Below are 17,958 nucleotides of genomic sequence, written 5' to 3'. Positions count from 1 at the left end.
CGGTACTCTACCACTTGAGCCATGGCTGGCTTTTTGGTGGCTACGTGGAGATCAGAGTCCCTCAGGCTTTCCTGCCTGGGCTGGCTCTGAACCACAGCTCTTAGATCTCAGCCTCCTGCTGGAATTACAGGTGTGAGCCACTGGCGCCTGTTGTCTGCTGGCACATTTACCAGAAGGGTCCTTCCTACGGCGGGTGCACTGTGTGCCAAGGCCACAGGTCAGAAGCTGCGCCCCTGTCCGGTTGTCCTTCCATCTGTCACACTTTCCTGTGGCCCCAGCTTTGTGCTTTGCAGCTCCTCCCTTGGGCAGGGTGCTGTGCCCCTTCCCGCCTCAGTGGCGGGGCCTGTGAAATGCAGTTGTTCTGAGCATGTGTGAGGCCTGCCGGGCCCTGCTGTTTGCTGTGGACATGGTGGCCTCACCATTTCTCCCCTCCCTGCTCAGGTGCTGGCGGCTGAGGAGAACGTGGACTTCCGCATCCACGTAGAGAACCAGACGCGGGCCCGGGACGACGTGAGCCGGAAGCAGCTGCGGCTCTACCAGCTCTACAGTCGGACCAGCGGGAAGCACATTCAGGTTCAGGGCCGGAGGATCAGTGCCCGAGGCGAGGACGGGGACAAGTATGGTATGTGCCAGCCCCCCACCCTGTGCCAGCCCCCCACCCTGTGCACGGAGGCCGCGCACCCTGCCTAGGGACGGCGTGCCGGCTGTGTGACTGGGTCTAGTGTTCCCTTCTCCGGGCCTCAGTGTTCTGATCTGTCGTGGTGAGCGCCCAGGGCTTCTTAGGGGACTCACTCGGGCGTGAACACCAAGTGCTTGGGCTGGTGAGTGGTGTGGCAGCCTCTCGGGTCAGTGGCTTGCTCCGTGGTGACCGCTCCCGGGCTGCAGGCCTCATCAGCCTCCGGTTTTGGCACTTGGCCTCGTGGCACCAGCCATCGTGGGTGGGAATCAGCCTGGGGTTTGTGTCTGTGCGTGTGGAGGTGCACAAGTGTGTGCGTGTTCATGTGCAAGTGGCTTTCCAATTTTGGACTATGACCCCCTGAAAAGTGGATGCGCCCTGGACCTTTGGCCAAGTCCTCTGACCTGCCCGTGACCCCCAGTTACCCAGCCTCGTGGGGTCCACTTCTCTTCCCACGCCCCGCCCCTCCGCCGTGGGCAGCACGGCCAGCACCCGGCCCCCTCCCCACAAGGCTGCAGCCATGCTCAGCGCAGTTAGTTCTTTATCGTTGCTGGGCAGGAAAGGCTGCCAGGAGCTTGCCCCTGGCTCCCTGGGGAAGTGCCTGCCTTGCCTTGCAGCCTTGCCAGGCCCAAGCTGTAGCAAGCGCTCTGGCTCCAGAGCGGGGCAGCGGCTGGCCCAGCAGAGGCTGGGCAGGGGTCTCGCGGCCAGCCCTGTTTGGGAGGAAGCTCCGCCAGCGTGCGATCACCTCCGTCAGGACGCGACAAGACAAATCATTTCTTGGCTCCTTTGCCCTGGACACCATTTATTTCCCCGTGTCCTCAGGGCAGGTCTGACCTTGTGGTAGGGCCCGAGTGTGGCAGCTGGGGCTGGGCCCAGGCTGGCCAGAGGCTCCTGTACCTCTAGGCCAGCTGCTCCCCTACTTTCTTGGCCCTGTGGCTCCTTCTGCCTCCCTGGCCCTGTCCTCTCTTCCCTTCTTCTGTTCCTGCCTTTGTGGCTGTCCATCGTTCTTCCTCCCTCCCCACGCCCCTGTCCTCTTGGTTCCTCTTGGTCCTCTCCAGCCTCAGCCTTCTCCACCAGCACCGGCTGTGCCGGGCAGAGCAGCTGGTAGCTTTCCCTGGGATCCTCCATCCAGTTGCTGCCAGGGAAGGGGCAGCTGCTGGCCGGGAGGGAGGACGTGCCCTCCCGGGGGTCCTGGGGGCCCTTGCTGGCCCCTCCAGGCTGGGAGGGCACAGGAGGGGGGTTGTCAGGCGGTGGTTGAACCATCTGTCCATGCCCTGAGATGGGGGCAGGAGCTGGGGGGGGAGCCCACAAGCAGTGGGTCTCTCCTGGCGGCAGCCACTCCACCTCTGCTTCCTGCACTGTGTGACCCATGACCAGCTGGCGGCCTTCTCTGTGCTTTGACAAGGAGATGGGGCTACACTGGGTGGTATCTTAAATGTTGATTTGTCCCTGCACCGCTGAGGGCCTCCACTGATTCCAGGATAGGGTGAGGTCTGAGTGGTGGGTTGCTAACAGCAGACAGGTGCTGCTCCCTGGCCCCTGCTTTGGGTCTCTTCCCTGTATCTTCCCACCACCCCAACTTCTAGGATTGGGGGTACATGTTCTGGCACCCAGGCAGCAGAGAGCCTAGTGGGCCTCTTCTGTTCCATTCAGAGGTCCCATTAGAAAGGCAGATGAGCCCAGGGCCCATCTGTGAGCCCTGGGGGAGACAATGAGACTTCCAATCTAGATAATCAATACAAATATTATTGGGAGGGTGATTTATGTGACCAGGGGTGGGGGGAGGGGGTCACTCGACCTGTGGAGGCCCCCGGCAGCTTGGAAACCTGGTTCTTTCCTCCCTGGTTAGGGTCAGACTGCCTAAAACCTGCGGAAGTTCAGCTGGAGCTGTATGGACATGGGGGTAGGGCTCGGAAAGCTCTAGGCTCCACCAGGCTGGTCTCTGGAGGGCGGGCCTGAGGCCTGGCCCCCTGCCCTGACCCGGGAGGCCCGGCTGTCTGGGACCCCTCCAGGAGCCCCAGTGGGCCTTGTGCCTTGGTGTTCTGCAGGAGGGTGTCTTTTTTTTGTCCCCACGCCTCCTGAGCCCTGCAGGGTGAGAGTTGGGCTGTGGCAGAGACCAGAGTCCCCCTCTCCTCATTGTTTGCAGTCTGTTTTTCTTCCTAGAGTTTGCCACTGTCTGAGACTCCGTTATGTACTTGGCTGTGAAGGTGCAGTCAGCCGCCCTCTCTCCTGCGGGGTGTAGAGGCCCAAAGGGTGGGGACCCCGCTGCCTCCTCACGCACAGAGCAGCGATGGCTTGGTAGGGTACTCCCCTGGGCTCCAGGGTGAGGGTGGGGCTCCAAAGTAAGGAGGCTCCTGTCACAGTGCTCCTCACCGAGTAGGTGTGCTCCGCAAATAGGGTCCCCATCCTCTCCCCTCCCTCCTCCTCAGTCCCCTCTCCTTCCCTCCCTTTTTCTCCCCCCCCCCCCCAGCCCTGCTCCTCTTTCCTAACAGATTCAACTTGGCTCAGCTGGGGAGAAGCCTCCACACCCATCGTCCTAGCTCTCCCCACCCCACGGCCTCCTGGGTCCCCTGACACCGTGGCCACCTACGTCCACCCCGCCCCACATTGACAGGAGCACACCGGAGCTACAGAAAGGCTTAAAGATAGGGTCTAATCGATAGTATTGATTTTCTCTCTCTCTCTTTCTGGGGAGCCCACATGGCCTGAAAATCTCCTCTGGGACTTAGGAGAAGAGAACTTTGGAGAAAGCCAGTGTGTGTGGGGGGGAGCATGGGGAGGGAAGGGAGGTGCCCACCTGTCTGCCACTTTCTCTCCATCAGCCTACCCACCTTTGGAGGCAGGGAGGCAGGGTGTGGGGGGCACTTTTCCTCTGGAAGAGGTGGCTCAGGGAAGGGGCAGCCCTGGCCGTCCAGCCCTCACAGGCTCCAGCTTCCAGTTTGGTTCTCAGCTGCCTCTTTGGGCGTCTGCTGTGTCTCTGACTCACCTCTCTCTGGATCTCTGGCTGTCTCTGCCTTTCCTTATTATTTCCTTCCCTTCAGCCCAAGGTCTTAAGGGAGGGGAGCCCAGCCCCAGGACTCTGCTGTGGTCACTCAGAAGTCAGTCCATCCATCAGTGACACTGCTCTTTCCACGGCGCTGCCAGCTGGCTGTCTGTCCTCACGCAGCCGGCAGAGCTTGCTGGCGTTCTGCCTGTTTCAGAGGAGCCTGTCCTCAGCCTTAGCCCTACTGTGTGACTCTGGGCAGGAGCCTTGCTGGGTTGTGGGCCTCAGTACCTTAACATGGCATCGATCGTTCTGTGAATAAGATTGAGGATTCGCTAGGCCATCCATTGTGCGTTCAAACGCAATCCAGAAACAGGCACACAAAGGTGCTCAGAGAGTTTCTAGCTGTTAGAATTCTCTCCTCTCGACCCCCACACCCGAGACTGGGCCTTGAGCTTGGTCCCTGACAGGTTCATTGGTTCGTGCTCTACCGTAGAAGCCGTACCTCCAGCCCTCTTCCCCCATCCCCCACTCCTCAACAGAGCCTTGAACTTGGATGCCACTGCCCCAGCCTCCAGAGCTGGGGTTATGGGGTTACAGGCATGGCCCCTGTACTGGTAGGTGCCAGGCTCTTGCTGGGTGCTGGGCTCTGTGGCTTTTCCTTCAGGGAGCTGTGGGATAAAGTGGGGTTCCCTACCTTGACACCCCTGCTTTGGACTTGGGGAGCTCTTTTGCATGTCCAGCTTGGAAGCATCTTTCTCTCCTCTGGTGCTGGGATCTGAGCCTGGTATGGTTCTCCATCTCTTAGTGTTGGCTAGAAGGTGCCTTTCTCGGGCCCAGAAACCCTTCTTCCCTCAAGGTCGTTCAGAAGTGGAGTCTGGGGACGATGGGCCTTGCTTTTCACCCCTGGACATCCCATTTCCTGAGTTCTGTCCCCAGTGAGAGGCCAGCTAGGCACAGGGCACACCTGCCGTCCCAGCTACTCAGGAGGCTGAGATCTGAGGCTTGGGGTTCAAAGGCAGCCTGGGAAGGAAAGTCTGTGAGACTTTTATCTCCACGGAACTAGCAGAAAGCCAGTGGTAGAGTGGTGGCTCAAGTGGTAGAGTGTTAGCCTTGAGCAAAAAAAGAAAAAAAATAGAAAGCTCAAGGGCAGTACCAGGCCCTGAGTTCAAGCTCCGGGACTAGCAGAAAGCAAAACAAAGCCTTCCCATCCCAGCTAAGAGTGAAGCAGGGGGATGGGGTCATGGGTCCAGGCAGGACCAGCATCTCAGCCTCAGCCTGCCTGCTCTGGCACTGGTGGTTTCTGGGGCTCAGTTTCCCCGCCTGTGATAGGAGGTGATATCAGGCGTGCTAGGCCTGTTCGTAGCTGGTAAGCGCTAGCTGTGTCCAAGGAGCAGTGCAGGGGCCTACCCCTTTACTCCAGAATCTCTTTGGCTCTTAAATGCCATCAGTCACAAGCCAGTCTGGATACTCCTTAAAATTCACTGGCCACTCACCGAGCTGGGCCTGGCCCCATAGCCGATAGGCAAGCTGGCCACCTTGCCGGTGAGTGGAGACTGGCTGGGAGCCATCTTTCTGTCACGCTAACGAATAGCTGAGGCAGTCCACTCACCCAGGAAAGGCTTCTGTGGCTCAGGGTTTGGAGTTTCCTCTCTATGGCTGACCTGCTGCTTTGCATGGTAAAAATGTGAGACAGGAAGAGACGCATGCACCAGTGACCAGAAAGCACAGAGACAGAGGACAGACAGGAGGGCTGGGTGGAGCAGGGTGGAGAGCTTGCCTAGCTCACACACAGCCCTGCGCTCCGTCCCCAGCACTGCAGAGGGAGGAAGGGGCCAGGGCCTCCCCTGGATTGGGAGCATGCCCTCCTCACTCCATCCTTCCAGCCTGTCCCCACGGGGCTCCGCCCCCAGGAAGTTCCCTCACCTCTGAATGGCACCTGAGACCCGTGGCCAGACCCAGGGAAGTCTAAGATGAGAAGAGCACAGCCCTGTCTTAGAACTCTAAGGAGCAGGTGCTGGGGACTGAGGTGGCCAGGGCGTGGCCAGGGCGTGAGGAGGCCTGCGGGGAGATGAGACACCACTGTTTGAAGCTCTGAGCCAGGCAACCCCCAGACGGAGAAATCCAATACAAAGGCTCCCATGTGCCATGTGCAGAGGGACGACAGCAGTGGCCAAGTGGCCTGGGAAGGGACAATGGGACCAGATGCTGTGGGTCCCAGCAAAGAGTTTTGATTTGCTTCTAAATAACTTGAGGTCTCCAGGAGGCCTTGTGGCAGCCATAACCGAATTGGTATTTTGGGAGACGGATGGGGCAAGCGTGGCCAAGGGAGGTGGTGCCATGCTCGTCCCTCCTCCCCGTGGCAGCTGAGATGAGTCTCTGGCTCCTGAGAGCTGTGTTTTGGGGTACGGGTGGGCGATGGGGATCTGGCTCCTGAGAGCTTTGTGTGGGGGAGCAGGGTGGGGTGGGGAGGGGGAGGATGCAGACCAGCTCTGGAGCAGGCCTCCAGGTGGAGTCTGTCCCTGAGAACGGCTGCTCTGCTATTGCTCCCCAAAGGATTCTACATAATTTGGCTGGCTCGCTCCTTGTTACGTCAAGCCAGAGTAGTCTAAGTTCTTCTGTTGTGTGCTGTGGTGGGGTGGGAGGGAAGAGCAGACACCCTCCCCCGTTAGGGGCCAGGCGCAGACCCTCTGCAGGCCTGCAGACGGGGTGAGGGGGGGCAGCCCAGCCCAGCCCAGCCCCTCAGACAGCCCACAAGGCTGCGGCTGGAGGGCTTGTGCTGGAGACTGGCCAGCGCTGGGGCAGAGAGGGGCTGGCAGCCCTCCGGGGCTCCATTGCACTATATTGGAAATGGGGATGATACAGCCAGGCCAGGAGCCTGGGCTCCAAAGACTTCCCCACAGCTGGATGGGCACGGCAGGGGCTGACCCAGGCACAGGCCCACCTGCATGCTGGGAGCTGACAGAGCGGACTGACGTGAGTGTCCTGGGCTCAATCCAGTGCTTCTCCCCTTTTCTGAGCCCACGGCCTCTTCTGGACCCCACGCCCCCACCAGGAAGAAGTAGAGCAGGGTGGATCCCACTTGTGCTGGTGACAGCCCACTGTCACCTTCTCGGCTGACAGTGCAGACAGGAGTGGAGGTCTCCGTAGTGCCCCCAGATGCAGCCTGTGGAATGGAGGTCTGTCTGCCACATGAGCACAGGTCAGTGGTGATGGTCCTCACCGTGGTGCAAGCACAGCTCACAGTGTGGACACCTGTCACAGTGTGGACACCTGTCATAGTGTGGATATGTGTCATAGTGTGGACACCTGTCACAGTGTGGACACCTGTCATGGTGTGGACACCTGTCACGGTGTAGACACCTGTCACGGTGCGGACACCTGTCATAGTGTGGACACCTGTGATAGTGTGGACACCTGTCATAGTGTGGATATGTGTCACAATGTGGACACCTGTCACAGTGTGGACACCTGTCACGGTGTGGACACCTGTCATGGTGCGGACACCTGTCACGGTGCGGACACCTGTCATAGTGTGGACACCTGTGATAGTGTGGACACCTGTCATAGTGTGGATACCTGTCATGGTGTGGACACCTGTCATGGTGTGGATACCTGTACCTGTCATAGTGTGGATACCTGTCTAATGTGGATACCTATCACAGTGTAGACACCTGTCACAGTGTGGACACCTGTCATAGTATATGTGGACACCTGTCGTAGTGTGGATACTTGTCGTAGTGTGGATACCTGTCATAGTGTGGACACCTGTCATGGTGTGGATACCTGTCATAGTGTGGACACCTGTCATAGTGTGGACACCTGTCATAGTATATGTGGACACCTGTCATGGTGTGGATACCTATCATAGTGTGGATACCTGTCATGGTGTGGACACCTGTCACAGTGTGGATACCTGTCACGGTGTGGATACCTGTCACGGTGTGGACACCTGTCACGGTGTGGATACCTGTCACGGTGTGGACACCTGTCACGGTGTGGACACCTGTCATAGTGTGGACACCTGTCATAGTGTGGACACCTGTCATAGTATATGTGGACACCTGTCATGGTGTGGATACCTATCATAGTGTGGATACCTGTCATGGTGTGGACACCTGTCACAGTGTGGATACCTGTCACGGTGTGGATACCTGTCACGGTGTGGACACCTGTCACGGTGTGGATACCTGTCACGGTGTGGACACCTGTCACGGTGTGGACACCTGTCATAGTGTGGACACCTGTCATAGTGTGGACATCTGTCATGGTGTGGATACCTGTCATAGTGTGGACACCTGTCATGGTGTGGATACCTGTCATAGTGTGGACACCTGTCATAGTGTGGACACCTGTCACGGTGTGGATACCTGTCACGGTGTGGATACCTGTCACGGTGTGGACACCTGTCATAGTGTGGACACCTGTCATAGTGTGGACACCTGTCACGGTGTGGATACCTGTCACGGTGTAGATACCTGTCACGGTGTGGACACCTGTCATAGTGTGGACACCTGTCATGGTGTGGATACCTGTCACGGTGTGGACACCTGTCATATTGTGGACACCTGTCATAGTGTGGACACCTGTCATGGTGTGGATACCTGTCACGATGTGGGTACCTGTCACAGTGTGGATACCTGTCATACTGTGGACACCTGTCACAGTGTGGACACCTGTCATAGTGTGGTCACCTGTCATAGTGAGGATACCTGTCACGGTGTGGACACCTGTCATAGTGTGGTCACCTGTCATAGTGTGGACACCTGTCATAGTGTAGATACCTGTCATAGTGTGGACACCTGTCATAGTGTGGACACCGGTCACGGTGTGGATACCTGTCACGGTGTGGACACCTGTCATATTGTGGATACCTGTCACAGTGTGGACACCTGTCACGTGTGGATACCTGTCATAGTGTGGACACCTGTCATAGTATATGTGGACACCTGTCGTAGTGTGGATACCTGTCATAGTGTGGACACCTGTCATAGTGTGGACACCTGTCACGGTGTGGATACCTGTCATAGTGTGGATACCTGTCATGGTGTGGACACCTGTCATGGTGTGGATACCTGTCACGGTGTGGACACCTGTCACGGTGTGGATACCTGTCACGGTGTGGACACCTGTCACGGTGTGGACACCTGTCATAGTGTGGACACCTGTCATAGTGTGGACACCTGTCACGGTGTGAATACCTGTCACGGTGTGGACACCTGTCACGGTGTGGATACCTGTCATGGTGTGGACACCTGTCACGGTGTGGATACCTGTCACTGTGTGGACACCTGTCACGGTGTGGACACCTGTCACGGTGTGGACACCTGTCACGGTGTGGACACCTGTCATAGTGTGGACACCTGTCATAGTGTGGGCACCTGTCATAGTGTGGATACCTGTCACGGTGTGGACACCTGTCACGGTGTGGACACCTGTCACGGTGAGGACACCTGTCACGGTGTGGACACCTGTCACAGTGTGGACACCTGTCATGGTGTGGACACCTGTCATGGTGTGGATACCTGTCATGGTGTGGACACCTGTCACGGTGTGGAAACCTGTCATACTGTAGATACCTGTCACGGTGTGGATACCTGTCACGGTGTGGACACCTGTCATAGTGTGGATACCTGTCACAGTGAGGACACCTGTCACAGTGAGGACACCTGTCACAGTGTGGACACCTGTCACAGTGAGGACACCTGTCACAGTGAGGACACCTGTCACAGTGTGGACACCTGTCATAGTGTGGATACCTGTCATAGTGTGGACACCTGTCATGGTGTGGATACCTGTCATGGTGTGGACACCTGTCACGGTGTGGAAACCTGTCATACTGTAGATACCTGTCATGGTGTGCATACCTGTCACAGTGTGGATACCTGTCATAGTGTGGATATCTGTCATGGTGTGGATAGCTGTCACAGTGTGGATACCTGTCATGGTGTGGACACCTGTCATAGTGTGGATACCTGTCATAGTGTGGGCACCTGTCACGGTGTGGAAACCTGTCATACTGTAGATACCTGTCACGGTGTGGATACCTGTCACGGTGTGGACACCTGTCATGGTGTGGATACCTGTCACAGTGTGGATACCTGTGATAGTGTAGATACCTGTTATGGTGTGGATACCTGTCATGGTGTGGACACCTGTCACACTGTGGACACCTATATTGGTGTGGATACCTGTCACAGTGTGGACACCTGTCACGGCGTGGACACCTGTCATGGCGTGGACAGCTGTCATGGTGTGGACACCTGTCACACTGTGGACACCTATATTGGTGTGGATACCTGTCACAGTGTGGACACCTGTCACGGTGTGGACACCTGTCATGGTGTGGACAGCTGTCATGGTGTGGATACCTGTCAGAGTGTGAACACCTGTCACACTGTGGACACCAGTCACGGTGTGGATACCTGTCACGGTGTGGACACCTATCATGGTGTGGACACCTGTCACGGTGTGGATACCTGTCACTGTGTGGACACTTGTCATGGTGTGGACACCTGTCATGGTGTGGATACCTGTCACGGTGTGGATATCTGTCACGGTGTGGACACCTGTCACGGTGTGAACCTGTGTTGTGGTGTAGACGCCTATCCCAGTGCTGATACCTGCCACAGTGCAAACCCCTGTCATGGTGTAGATGCTTGTCAGTGCGGATGCCTGTTGTGGTATGGATGCTTATTTTGGGTGGTCACAGCAGTGGCGCTGATCCTTCTCTTTGTGGTGTGATCACTGGTCTCACAGTGGGGCCCTGATCCCTGGAAGATGCCAGAGCGTTGAGAGCACCGGATAGCGTCTGAGGAAGCAGTTCAGGCCCCCCTTGTCTGCATCTGCTTTCCCACTCTTTTTCTCTTTTAGGAGAATAGTTTTGTTCTGCAGTGGGTGAAGCGTCAGGAAGCTTCTCTCCAATTTACCGAGAAGAGATGAAGGCCCATGGCCAGGCCTTCCAAGCCCTCCCTCTCCACAGAGACTCTGGACATTCTTGGGGTTCTGATCCTCCATCTGTTGCCCAAGAGCAAGACCAGAGCTTCCTGAAGAGAGGCTAAATCAGGGCCCACAGGCTGTGATGTCCTGAGCAGAGCTACAGGGGCTTGAATGAAGGGAAAGTGAGGCTCAAGGCTGTACCCCACCCGCCTCTATTACATAACTGGTTCACACCCCTGACTCAGTGTTTACTGGAGACAAGGGAGGTGGGGGGAAATGTGCCTACCTTCTTTCCAGAATTACAGAATTCTTGTTAGATCTTTAAATTTTATGTAAATTCTTCTTTTTCCCCTTGGAAGGATGAGGACTGTGTTTTAATTAGTAGTGGTGTCAAAGGAGGGCTAGATTAATTATCAAAATCTCCAGCTCCACATGGTTTCAATTTTCTTCGCAGGGCACTGGGGTCTATATTTGTAAATTTTTTTATTAAAATCATACCAGTGCATTTTAGGGGCACTGAGGTGCACTTTCTGAAGTTCTGAGGGTATGGTACTCAGGCATTTGGGTCTGTAATTTTTGTTATGGAGAAGCAAGTCCCTTGTCACTGAAATTAAAATTCTGTAGATGAAGGAGGGGCAGGTCCTGGGAAGTGGGTCAGGAAGGCAGTGTGAGACATGGAAGGGTCAAAACCAGAGAACTGCTGCTGTGTGTGTGTGGTGGAGGAAGGAGGGGAGCCAGACACAGAAGTTCAAGACCAGAGGAGGGAGTCAGACAGAGAGCATGCTCATTGAACACCACACAGAGCACTGTTGGAGCACCATGTGCTGGCTAGCAGAGGGAGAGAAAGGCCTGGACACAGCATGCCTAATCAGAGGACGGCTCTCCTTTGACCTTCGGTACCCTTGTTCAGTCAGGACTTGAGGATGGGCTCTGGTCATCTTGTCTTGGAGTCTAGCCTGGGACGTCGCACCTAGAGAGGGAAGGTTTAGCCTAGGGGAGGCCTACCTGGAGAAGGCAGAGTCTAGCCTGGGATGTCCCATCTGGAGGCGGCATAGTTGGGTCCTGACTGGTCTTCTGGCCTTTGGCAGTGACTCCTCCACTTTGATGGCCTCGGTGAAGGAGAGGTGAACATATCATGACCCCTTTCCCAGGGCCTTGCACTGTGTTCCCGTGTCTTCCAATGTCTTGCAAGTGACGGAGATGCCAAGGGCAAAGGCAGGGGCTCGGACTTGACTGTGGAGGAAATACCTTGATGTCTCATTAGCAAGAAGTACACGTGTGTTTATGTGCAAACATGGGTATGCGCGTGTGTGAACATGCATGTGTGAACATGTGTGCTTTTCTGTCCCTTCCTCTGGAGGTGGCCACGTTTCTGGGATCTGAGTGTTTGACCATCCTGCTTGACAGTGGGTGGTGAGGGCAGGGCACTCCAGTCTCACCTCTGACTGGAGTCGTTGGGTCTTGAGGGGAACTGGGGCTCCTGGGTATGGGGGTTGGTGTCAGGCTGAATGGGGGAACCTCATGCCAGACCACAGGGGAGCCGGGTCAGACCTGGGACCTGATGCCAACTGAGACGCACATGTTATTTTCTGCCCTTAAAGCCCAGCTCCTTGTGGAGACGGACACGTTTGGAAGCCAGGTCCGGATCAAGGGCAAGGAGACAGAGTTCTACCTGTGCATGAACCGCAAAGGCAAGCTCGTGGGAAAGGTGAGTGACGGCCTTGGACCCTGGGCATGAAGAGGGGCGGGGGGCTGGGATGGGGCCTCAGCCCCAAGGGAGAAAGTAGGTGAGCAAGGGTGTGAGTGTGAGTGAGGTCAGGGCCCACCAAGTCTCTTCTTCTGCTCCCCCTTCTCTTCCCTGCACCTGCAGCCTTCAGCCATGCTGGCTGCACACAGGGCCCTGGCCGGGCTGGTACCTGGGATCGCCGCCTGCTGAGGCTCCGGGGCATGCTATCCTGCTTGAGTGCAAGGGAGAGAACAGGGAACTCGTGGCCAAGGTTGTGAAAGTCATTTTAACCATCACACCACAGCAGCCCCTGTCTGTGTCTGCATCGGCATCATAGTTCTAGTGTTTCAGAAAGATTTCATTACGTTGGAAGCTTCATGTAACCCATGAGAGTGGGGAGGGGCCTGGTGCAGCTCTGGGCTCCTCAGCGCTGCTCCGGGTGCTGGGTGGTCACACACTTGCTTCCTCTGGGCACCCTGGGGTCATGTCGCCCCTGTCCTTTTCAGCTCTGTGGTGACCTTGTGCCCTCTATAATATCTCTCCTCACCACTCTATGTTTTTTCTTTTTTTTCTCAAAATTATCTTTCCATCGTTGTACAAAAGTATTTCAGTTCAAAGTGTGGATTTCTGTGTCCGGTGCATCTCAGTCTCTCAATCAGGGTCACCTCATGTTCAACTGAGTCACCGAGGCTCTGCCCGGGCAGCCGGGGGCCCACGACACTGTTGGAACAAGAGGTGATGGTCGGTCTCATTGAGGCTGGTTTGGGTTTCTCGAATCCCCTCCTGTCATCCTCCCCCACTCCCTACCATTTAAATGTGCTTCCAGACGTGGAGCCAAGAATCTTTCCAGACAGTCCTGGTGGATCGGTAGTGCTCTGCCCCCGTTCCTCCGAAGGAAACGTTGATCTGTGGTTGTGGGGAAGCCCTCATTCCAGGACCTGCACCAGAGCCAGGCAGGATGCAAAGCCGGGTAGAAGGAAAAGACTCCAGCTGCTCTGCCCACCCCAGCCCACTCTGCAGAAAGAGCAAAATCATAGTAATCCGAAGAGCAGCCTGGGTGCCGACAAGTGGTTTTCATTAGTGATTCACTTTCCACCGTCCAGGCGAGGCGGTGAGGGGGTCGGCCACGGCTGGGCGGGTGCGGGTCTCCTGCCTGCCCCGCCCCTCCCAAGCCCAGCCTGTGTGGAGCTTGGGGCTCCTTCTCCCTTCTGTGTAGAGGCCAGGAGGCAGCACCTAACAGTGCGCCAGGGTACACCCTGCCCAGAGCCTGGACCCGAGGGGGCTGGGAGAGGCTAGGTTCCCCTGCCCGTTCTTCCCCCGCTGAGTCACATCCACGGGAGCCGGCTCTGATTTCCTGCCCTCGCCTCCCCAGCATTAATGCTGGTGACTGTTCAGCTGGCTCTGCAGCCCAACTCACCCCTCCTTCCCGCCTCTGCCTCCTGCAGCTCCCACCCCTCCCTGGCCCCTCTCTTCCAGAAGGGGCTGCGGGCTCCCAGTCCACCTGGCCAGATGGCCTGGCCTGATGCCAACCTCGTCACCACAGGCCTGCAGCGGGGCTCTTGGACCTGTCTGGTCTTGGGCTCTGGCCCCAGACTTCCCAACTCCTCATCACTGCTTGTGCTGCAGCCTCGCGTTTTCTCCATGCACCCTCTAAAGCCACACCAGCCCGGCTTGTGGACAGGGTGCAGGGGCCCCCAGGCCCTGCCAATTCCTTGGGCTCTGCCACTGGGCCCTGCCAACCTCGCAGCCCTGCATAAGGTGGGGAGACGGTCCCCAGCTTTTCCCGTGCTGTGTGCTCTTCACTAGCCTCCATCTGCATGTCCTGCATCCCCTCTCACCTTCCACAGCTTCCCTGGCCTGTGGCCAGCCTGTCACCCTCTCTCTGTCCCCTCTGTCCCTCTGCGCACTTGGAGGGTCACTCTCCACCCTGGTGCCTGCATCCGTCACCATCCCAGGGGCCAGGCAAGGGTTCATTCCAGAGCCCACCCACCCAGGCCTCTGGCCGAAGCCCTGAAGAAGACCAAGAAACAGAAACCCAGCTTGGGCTTCCTGAGAGCCTCTCTGCTTCCCACAGCCTGGCTTCCTCACCCCAGGAACCTCACACAGGCCGGGGAGCCTGGCTCCTCACCAGAACAGCCATGTCACCATCTGAGGAGCCACTCCTTTAATGTCACTCTTTTGCCTTTGGGGTGTGCTGGTCTCCGCTCCTTTGGGGTTTGTTGCAGCTTCCTTGCCCTGTCCTGTCCCGGCTCTGGGTGCCCCCCCTGACATATTGCTGGCAAGAGCAGAGGACTCAGCCAGAGGGACGAGCACTGGGTCCTCTCAGAGCGGGTGCCAAGGCCCCAGCACTCTGGGTGCTCTTTCGGTTGCATCATGCCCGCCATCCCCCTGCTGCCCCAGAGCCCGCATGCCCAGCTCAGCTTCCTCAGCTCTCTGGTGCCTTTGAACCCTCACCCTCCAGGTCCCTGGGGGTTGTGCATCCTTCCATCTCGTCATGGGTTGCTGAAGCCTGGTGTGGAGGCTCTGGGAGGTAGAGATAGCAGGATTGCGGTTTGGAGTTAGCCCAGCAGTGCGTTCCTGAGATCCTGTGTCAAAGCTGCCAGGTGTCGTGAGCGGCTTCTGTTTGTAACACCAGCCATGGCATAGGTAGGAGGATCTAGGTCCTCGGCTGTGCCCGGGCAAAAGCGAGGCTCTAGTTAGAAATAGCTAAAGCCAGCTAGCACACAGTCCCAGCTCCCTGCACCTCAGCGCGCTTTGCCCTCCAGGGGTGGGCTGTGGGCTGGGACGTCTCAGGGACATTGGTAAAGCATCCGAGCAGCGGGGTCTCCTCTGCACAGGGTCCCCACTTAGTCATCCACAAACGCGTGGCACGCCCTGCCCTGGCGCGTCCACGGGAGTGCGTAAATGGAAAGCTCGGGAGGAGGTTGATGGTCACTGCTGGGTGTGAGGTGGCAGAGGGCAGAGACCCAGGAGTTCAGAAGGCAGAGTGCGAGCCCAGGAAACGTCCAGGCGTGAGTGGAGTCTGGCGGGAGTGGAAGATGCCTGGGGAGAGGAGCAGTGGCCAGCGCTTCACCCTGGGCTCCTGGGGAGGAGAAGCAGGTGCTGGACACTTATTCTGGTTGCTTTAATTCTTGTCTAAGAACCTGGATTTAGGAAGGTTCCAGAACTTTCCGTGGAGGACCCATGTCCAGCTGCCTAGCATGTGTTCCCCACCCACACTGCCTTTGGGTCCCCAGGCCCCTGCGCCTGTCCCCTTCCCATTCGACAGCCGTCTTGATGTCACAGGCCGGTGCTGGCCCCTTTCTGCAGAGTTCAGCCCTGTCCGCGGGGCTCGGCTTGCCCTCTGCGCCAAGGTGAGTGTTCCTGGAAACGCTCGCCCGTTTTCCACTTCAAACAAAAGGCTGGAGCCTGCACTCTGCCTCCACACATAGCCGACTGCTGGGCTTCCAGCTTGGCTGGGCAGCCGCCTGGAACCAGGAGTGGGCCCGGCCTACATTTGGAGATGTTAGTTGGAAACTCAGTGCTGCTAATTCAGGCCTTCCAACTGCGTGTTTCCCACTCGAGCAACTCTGTTGGCTGATCCCTTCCTTCCACCACCCTGGGTCCAGGGCAGGCCCAGGGAGGCCGGCCAGCCCTGCCAGAGCCACCTGCTTTCCGGAAACAACTTAGCAGCTTCCTCCTGTGCGTCACGCTCACTCAGTGAGGTCCATCCCTCCTCGCGGCTCTGCCACGCAGAAGCCATGGTTTCTGTTGGCTGGGGAGGAATTCTGGGCGTGGAGCGTGGAACTGGCCTGCCAGAACTAGTCGCACAGGAAGTGTGAGGATTCATTCTGTTTCTGGCTCCAAGTCCAGTGCTCCCTGAGGAAGTCCCCACATCTGCTTGGCAGCCTGAGACCCCAGAACCAGTGGCCCAGACTTTGGTACTAGACTGTGCTGTCTTTTATTTTACTTCATACCAAGTATTAAGACGTGCCAGCTTGCACACCAGACACAACTCCTGTTCAACAGCGTCACTTTGGGGTCAGGCGGCACTTGGGTAGCTGACTTGACATTAGATTTTGTGCAAATCTGTTGCAACTCATTCCTGGTGCAAGTGGCAGTGCAAAGTAGGCACCAGCGTCCGGGAAATGAGCTGGCCTTGCTCGGGTCTGGAGTCCTGAATGTCTGGCATGGCTGCATCCAGAGCCCACAAGGTGTAACCAGGGCTTGGTTTCCCCTGCTTGGCTCTGCTTCCTTGGTGCTGGCCTCACCGTCAGACAGGATTTCCTCCTGGGGTGGTAAAATGGCTGCCCCTGCTCCAGCCTTACAAACCCCTCCAGTTTGAAGTGTGTGCTTGCTGAGACCCTTTGTCCACTCGGATGGCTTGGGCCCCATGCTAAGCGACGAGCCAGTCATGGAGGCCTGTGGGAAAACGGTGTTGTGAGTGGCCAGGCCCAGGGCTCTGGCTCCAGTCGGAACGCAGTGGGGCCCCGGCTCCACAAGGGGACACTGCGAATGGAGTGGACTCTTGAGTGGCAGTGGGAGTCTGTTACCCAACAAGTTAACTAGGTCTTCCGTACTGCCGGCCCAGCCCCCATCATCTGCCCAAGGCCCCACAGTCTTATCCCTCTCGCCGGCCTTCTCTGCCACGGCCTCTTCAACAAAGACGCTTTCTGGAGGCAGAGTCATGCTCCTGAAGCTTCTCTGAGGCTCAGCTGGGTGCCTCCCTGTAAATTCCAGCTTTATCCAGAACCCTGGATCAGGCTAGCCCAACCTCTGCAGCCCTGCCCTGATACCAGATTCTCCACCCCCAAATGACGTCCACCCAGACCACCTGTCCTGCCAGAGCCCCTTCCCTGAGTCTCCACCCCCCCCACGCCCCTGCTCACCCATGCTCTGTGGGACAAGCCGGGCTCTCTGCCTTGGTGCTATGCACTGAGCCCGGCTCTTCCCTCAGGGGTGCATAGCCTGCTTTGGCGCCCTTAGACAGGGCCCGTGGAGTCATTCTCTTAATGTGCCTTCTTCCTCCCCTGCAGCCTGACGGCACCAGCAAGGAGTGCGTGTTCATTGAGAAGGTTCTGGAGAACAACTACACTGCTCTGATGTCTGCCAAGTACTCCGGGTGGTACGTGGGCTTCACCAAGAAGGGCCGTCCCCGCAAGGGCCCCCGGACCCGTGAGAACCAGCAGGATGTGCACTTCATGAAGCGCTACCCCCGGGGCCAGGCCGAGCTGCAGAAGCCCTTCAAGTACACCACCGTGACCAAGCGGTCCCGGCGCGTCCGCCCCACACACCCCGGTTAGGCCTCGCGCCCTGAGCCGCAGCACCACTTACCCCTACAGAACTGCATCAGAGGAATATTTTTACACGAAAAATAAGGAAGAAGCTCTATTTTTGTACATTGTGTTTAAAAGAAGAGACTGAACCAAAGCTCTCCGGGGGGGGGGGGGGGTGCCGAGGGTGCCGCTGCTGACGGGAAGGGGCTGGCCAGGCCCACGGGCTCCTCTCTGGGAAGAGGTGGTTCTGTCGCCCCACGTGGGGGCTTGGCCAACCAAAGTCCTTTTTCCCAAAGGTTCTGAAAACAAAAAACAACAAAAAAACCCCAATGCAAACCCAGAACGGGAGTAGTGCCCTGCCCCAGTGAGCTCTCCCCAT

The 17,958-nt window shown here is 57.4% G+C and overlaps 1 protein-coding gene across 1 annotated transcript in view; it reads left to right on the top strand.

Annotated features, from left to right (window-relative positions):
• Positions 1-17,747, top strand: part of Fgf18 (fibroblast growth factor 18) — a 31,867-nt gene extending 14,120 nt beyond the window's left edge. Inside the window, exons 3-5 of the mRNA XM_090320792.1 lie at positions 442-622; positions 12,200-12,306; positions 17,340-17,747. Of these exons, the coding sequence (XP_090176918.1) occupies positions 442-622; positions 12,200-12,306; positions 17,340-17,606 (555 nt within the window). The 3' untranslated portion in view covers positions 17,607-17,747. The remainder of the gene's footprint in view (positions 1-441; positions 623-12,199; positions 12,307-17,339) is intronic.
• The last annotated feature ends 211 nt before the right edge of the window (positions 17,748-17,958 follow it).

The sequence above is a fragment of the Megascapheus bottae genome, chromosome 29 (assembly GCF_031878675.1).
Source record: "Megascapheus bottae isolate mThoBot1 chromosome 29, mThoBot2.hap1, whole genome shotgun sequence".
NCBI classification, from domain to species: domain Eukaryota; kingdom Metazoa; phylum Chordata; class Mammalia; order Rodentia; family Geomyidae; genus Megascapheus; species Megascapheus bottae.
Note: the sequence above shows the minus strand (reverse complement) of the source record. Positions and strands in the feature narration are given on the sequence as shown.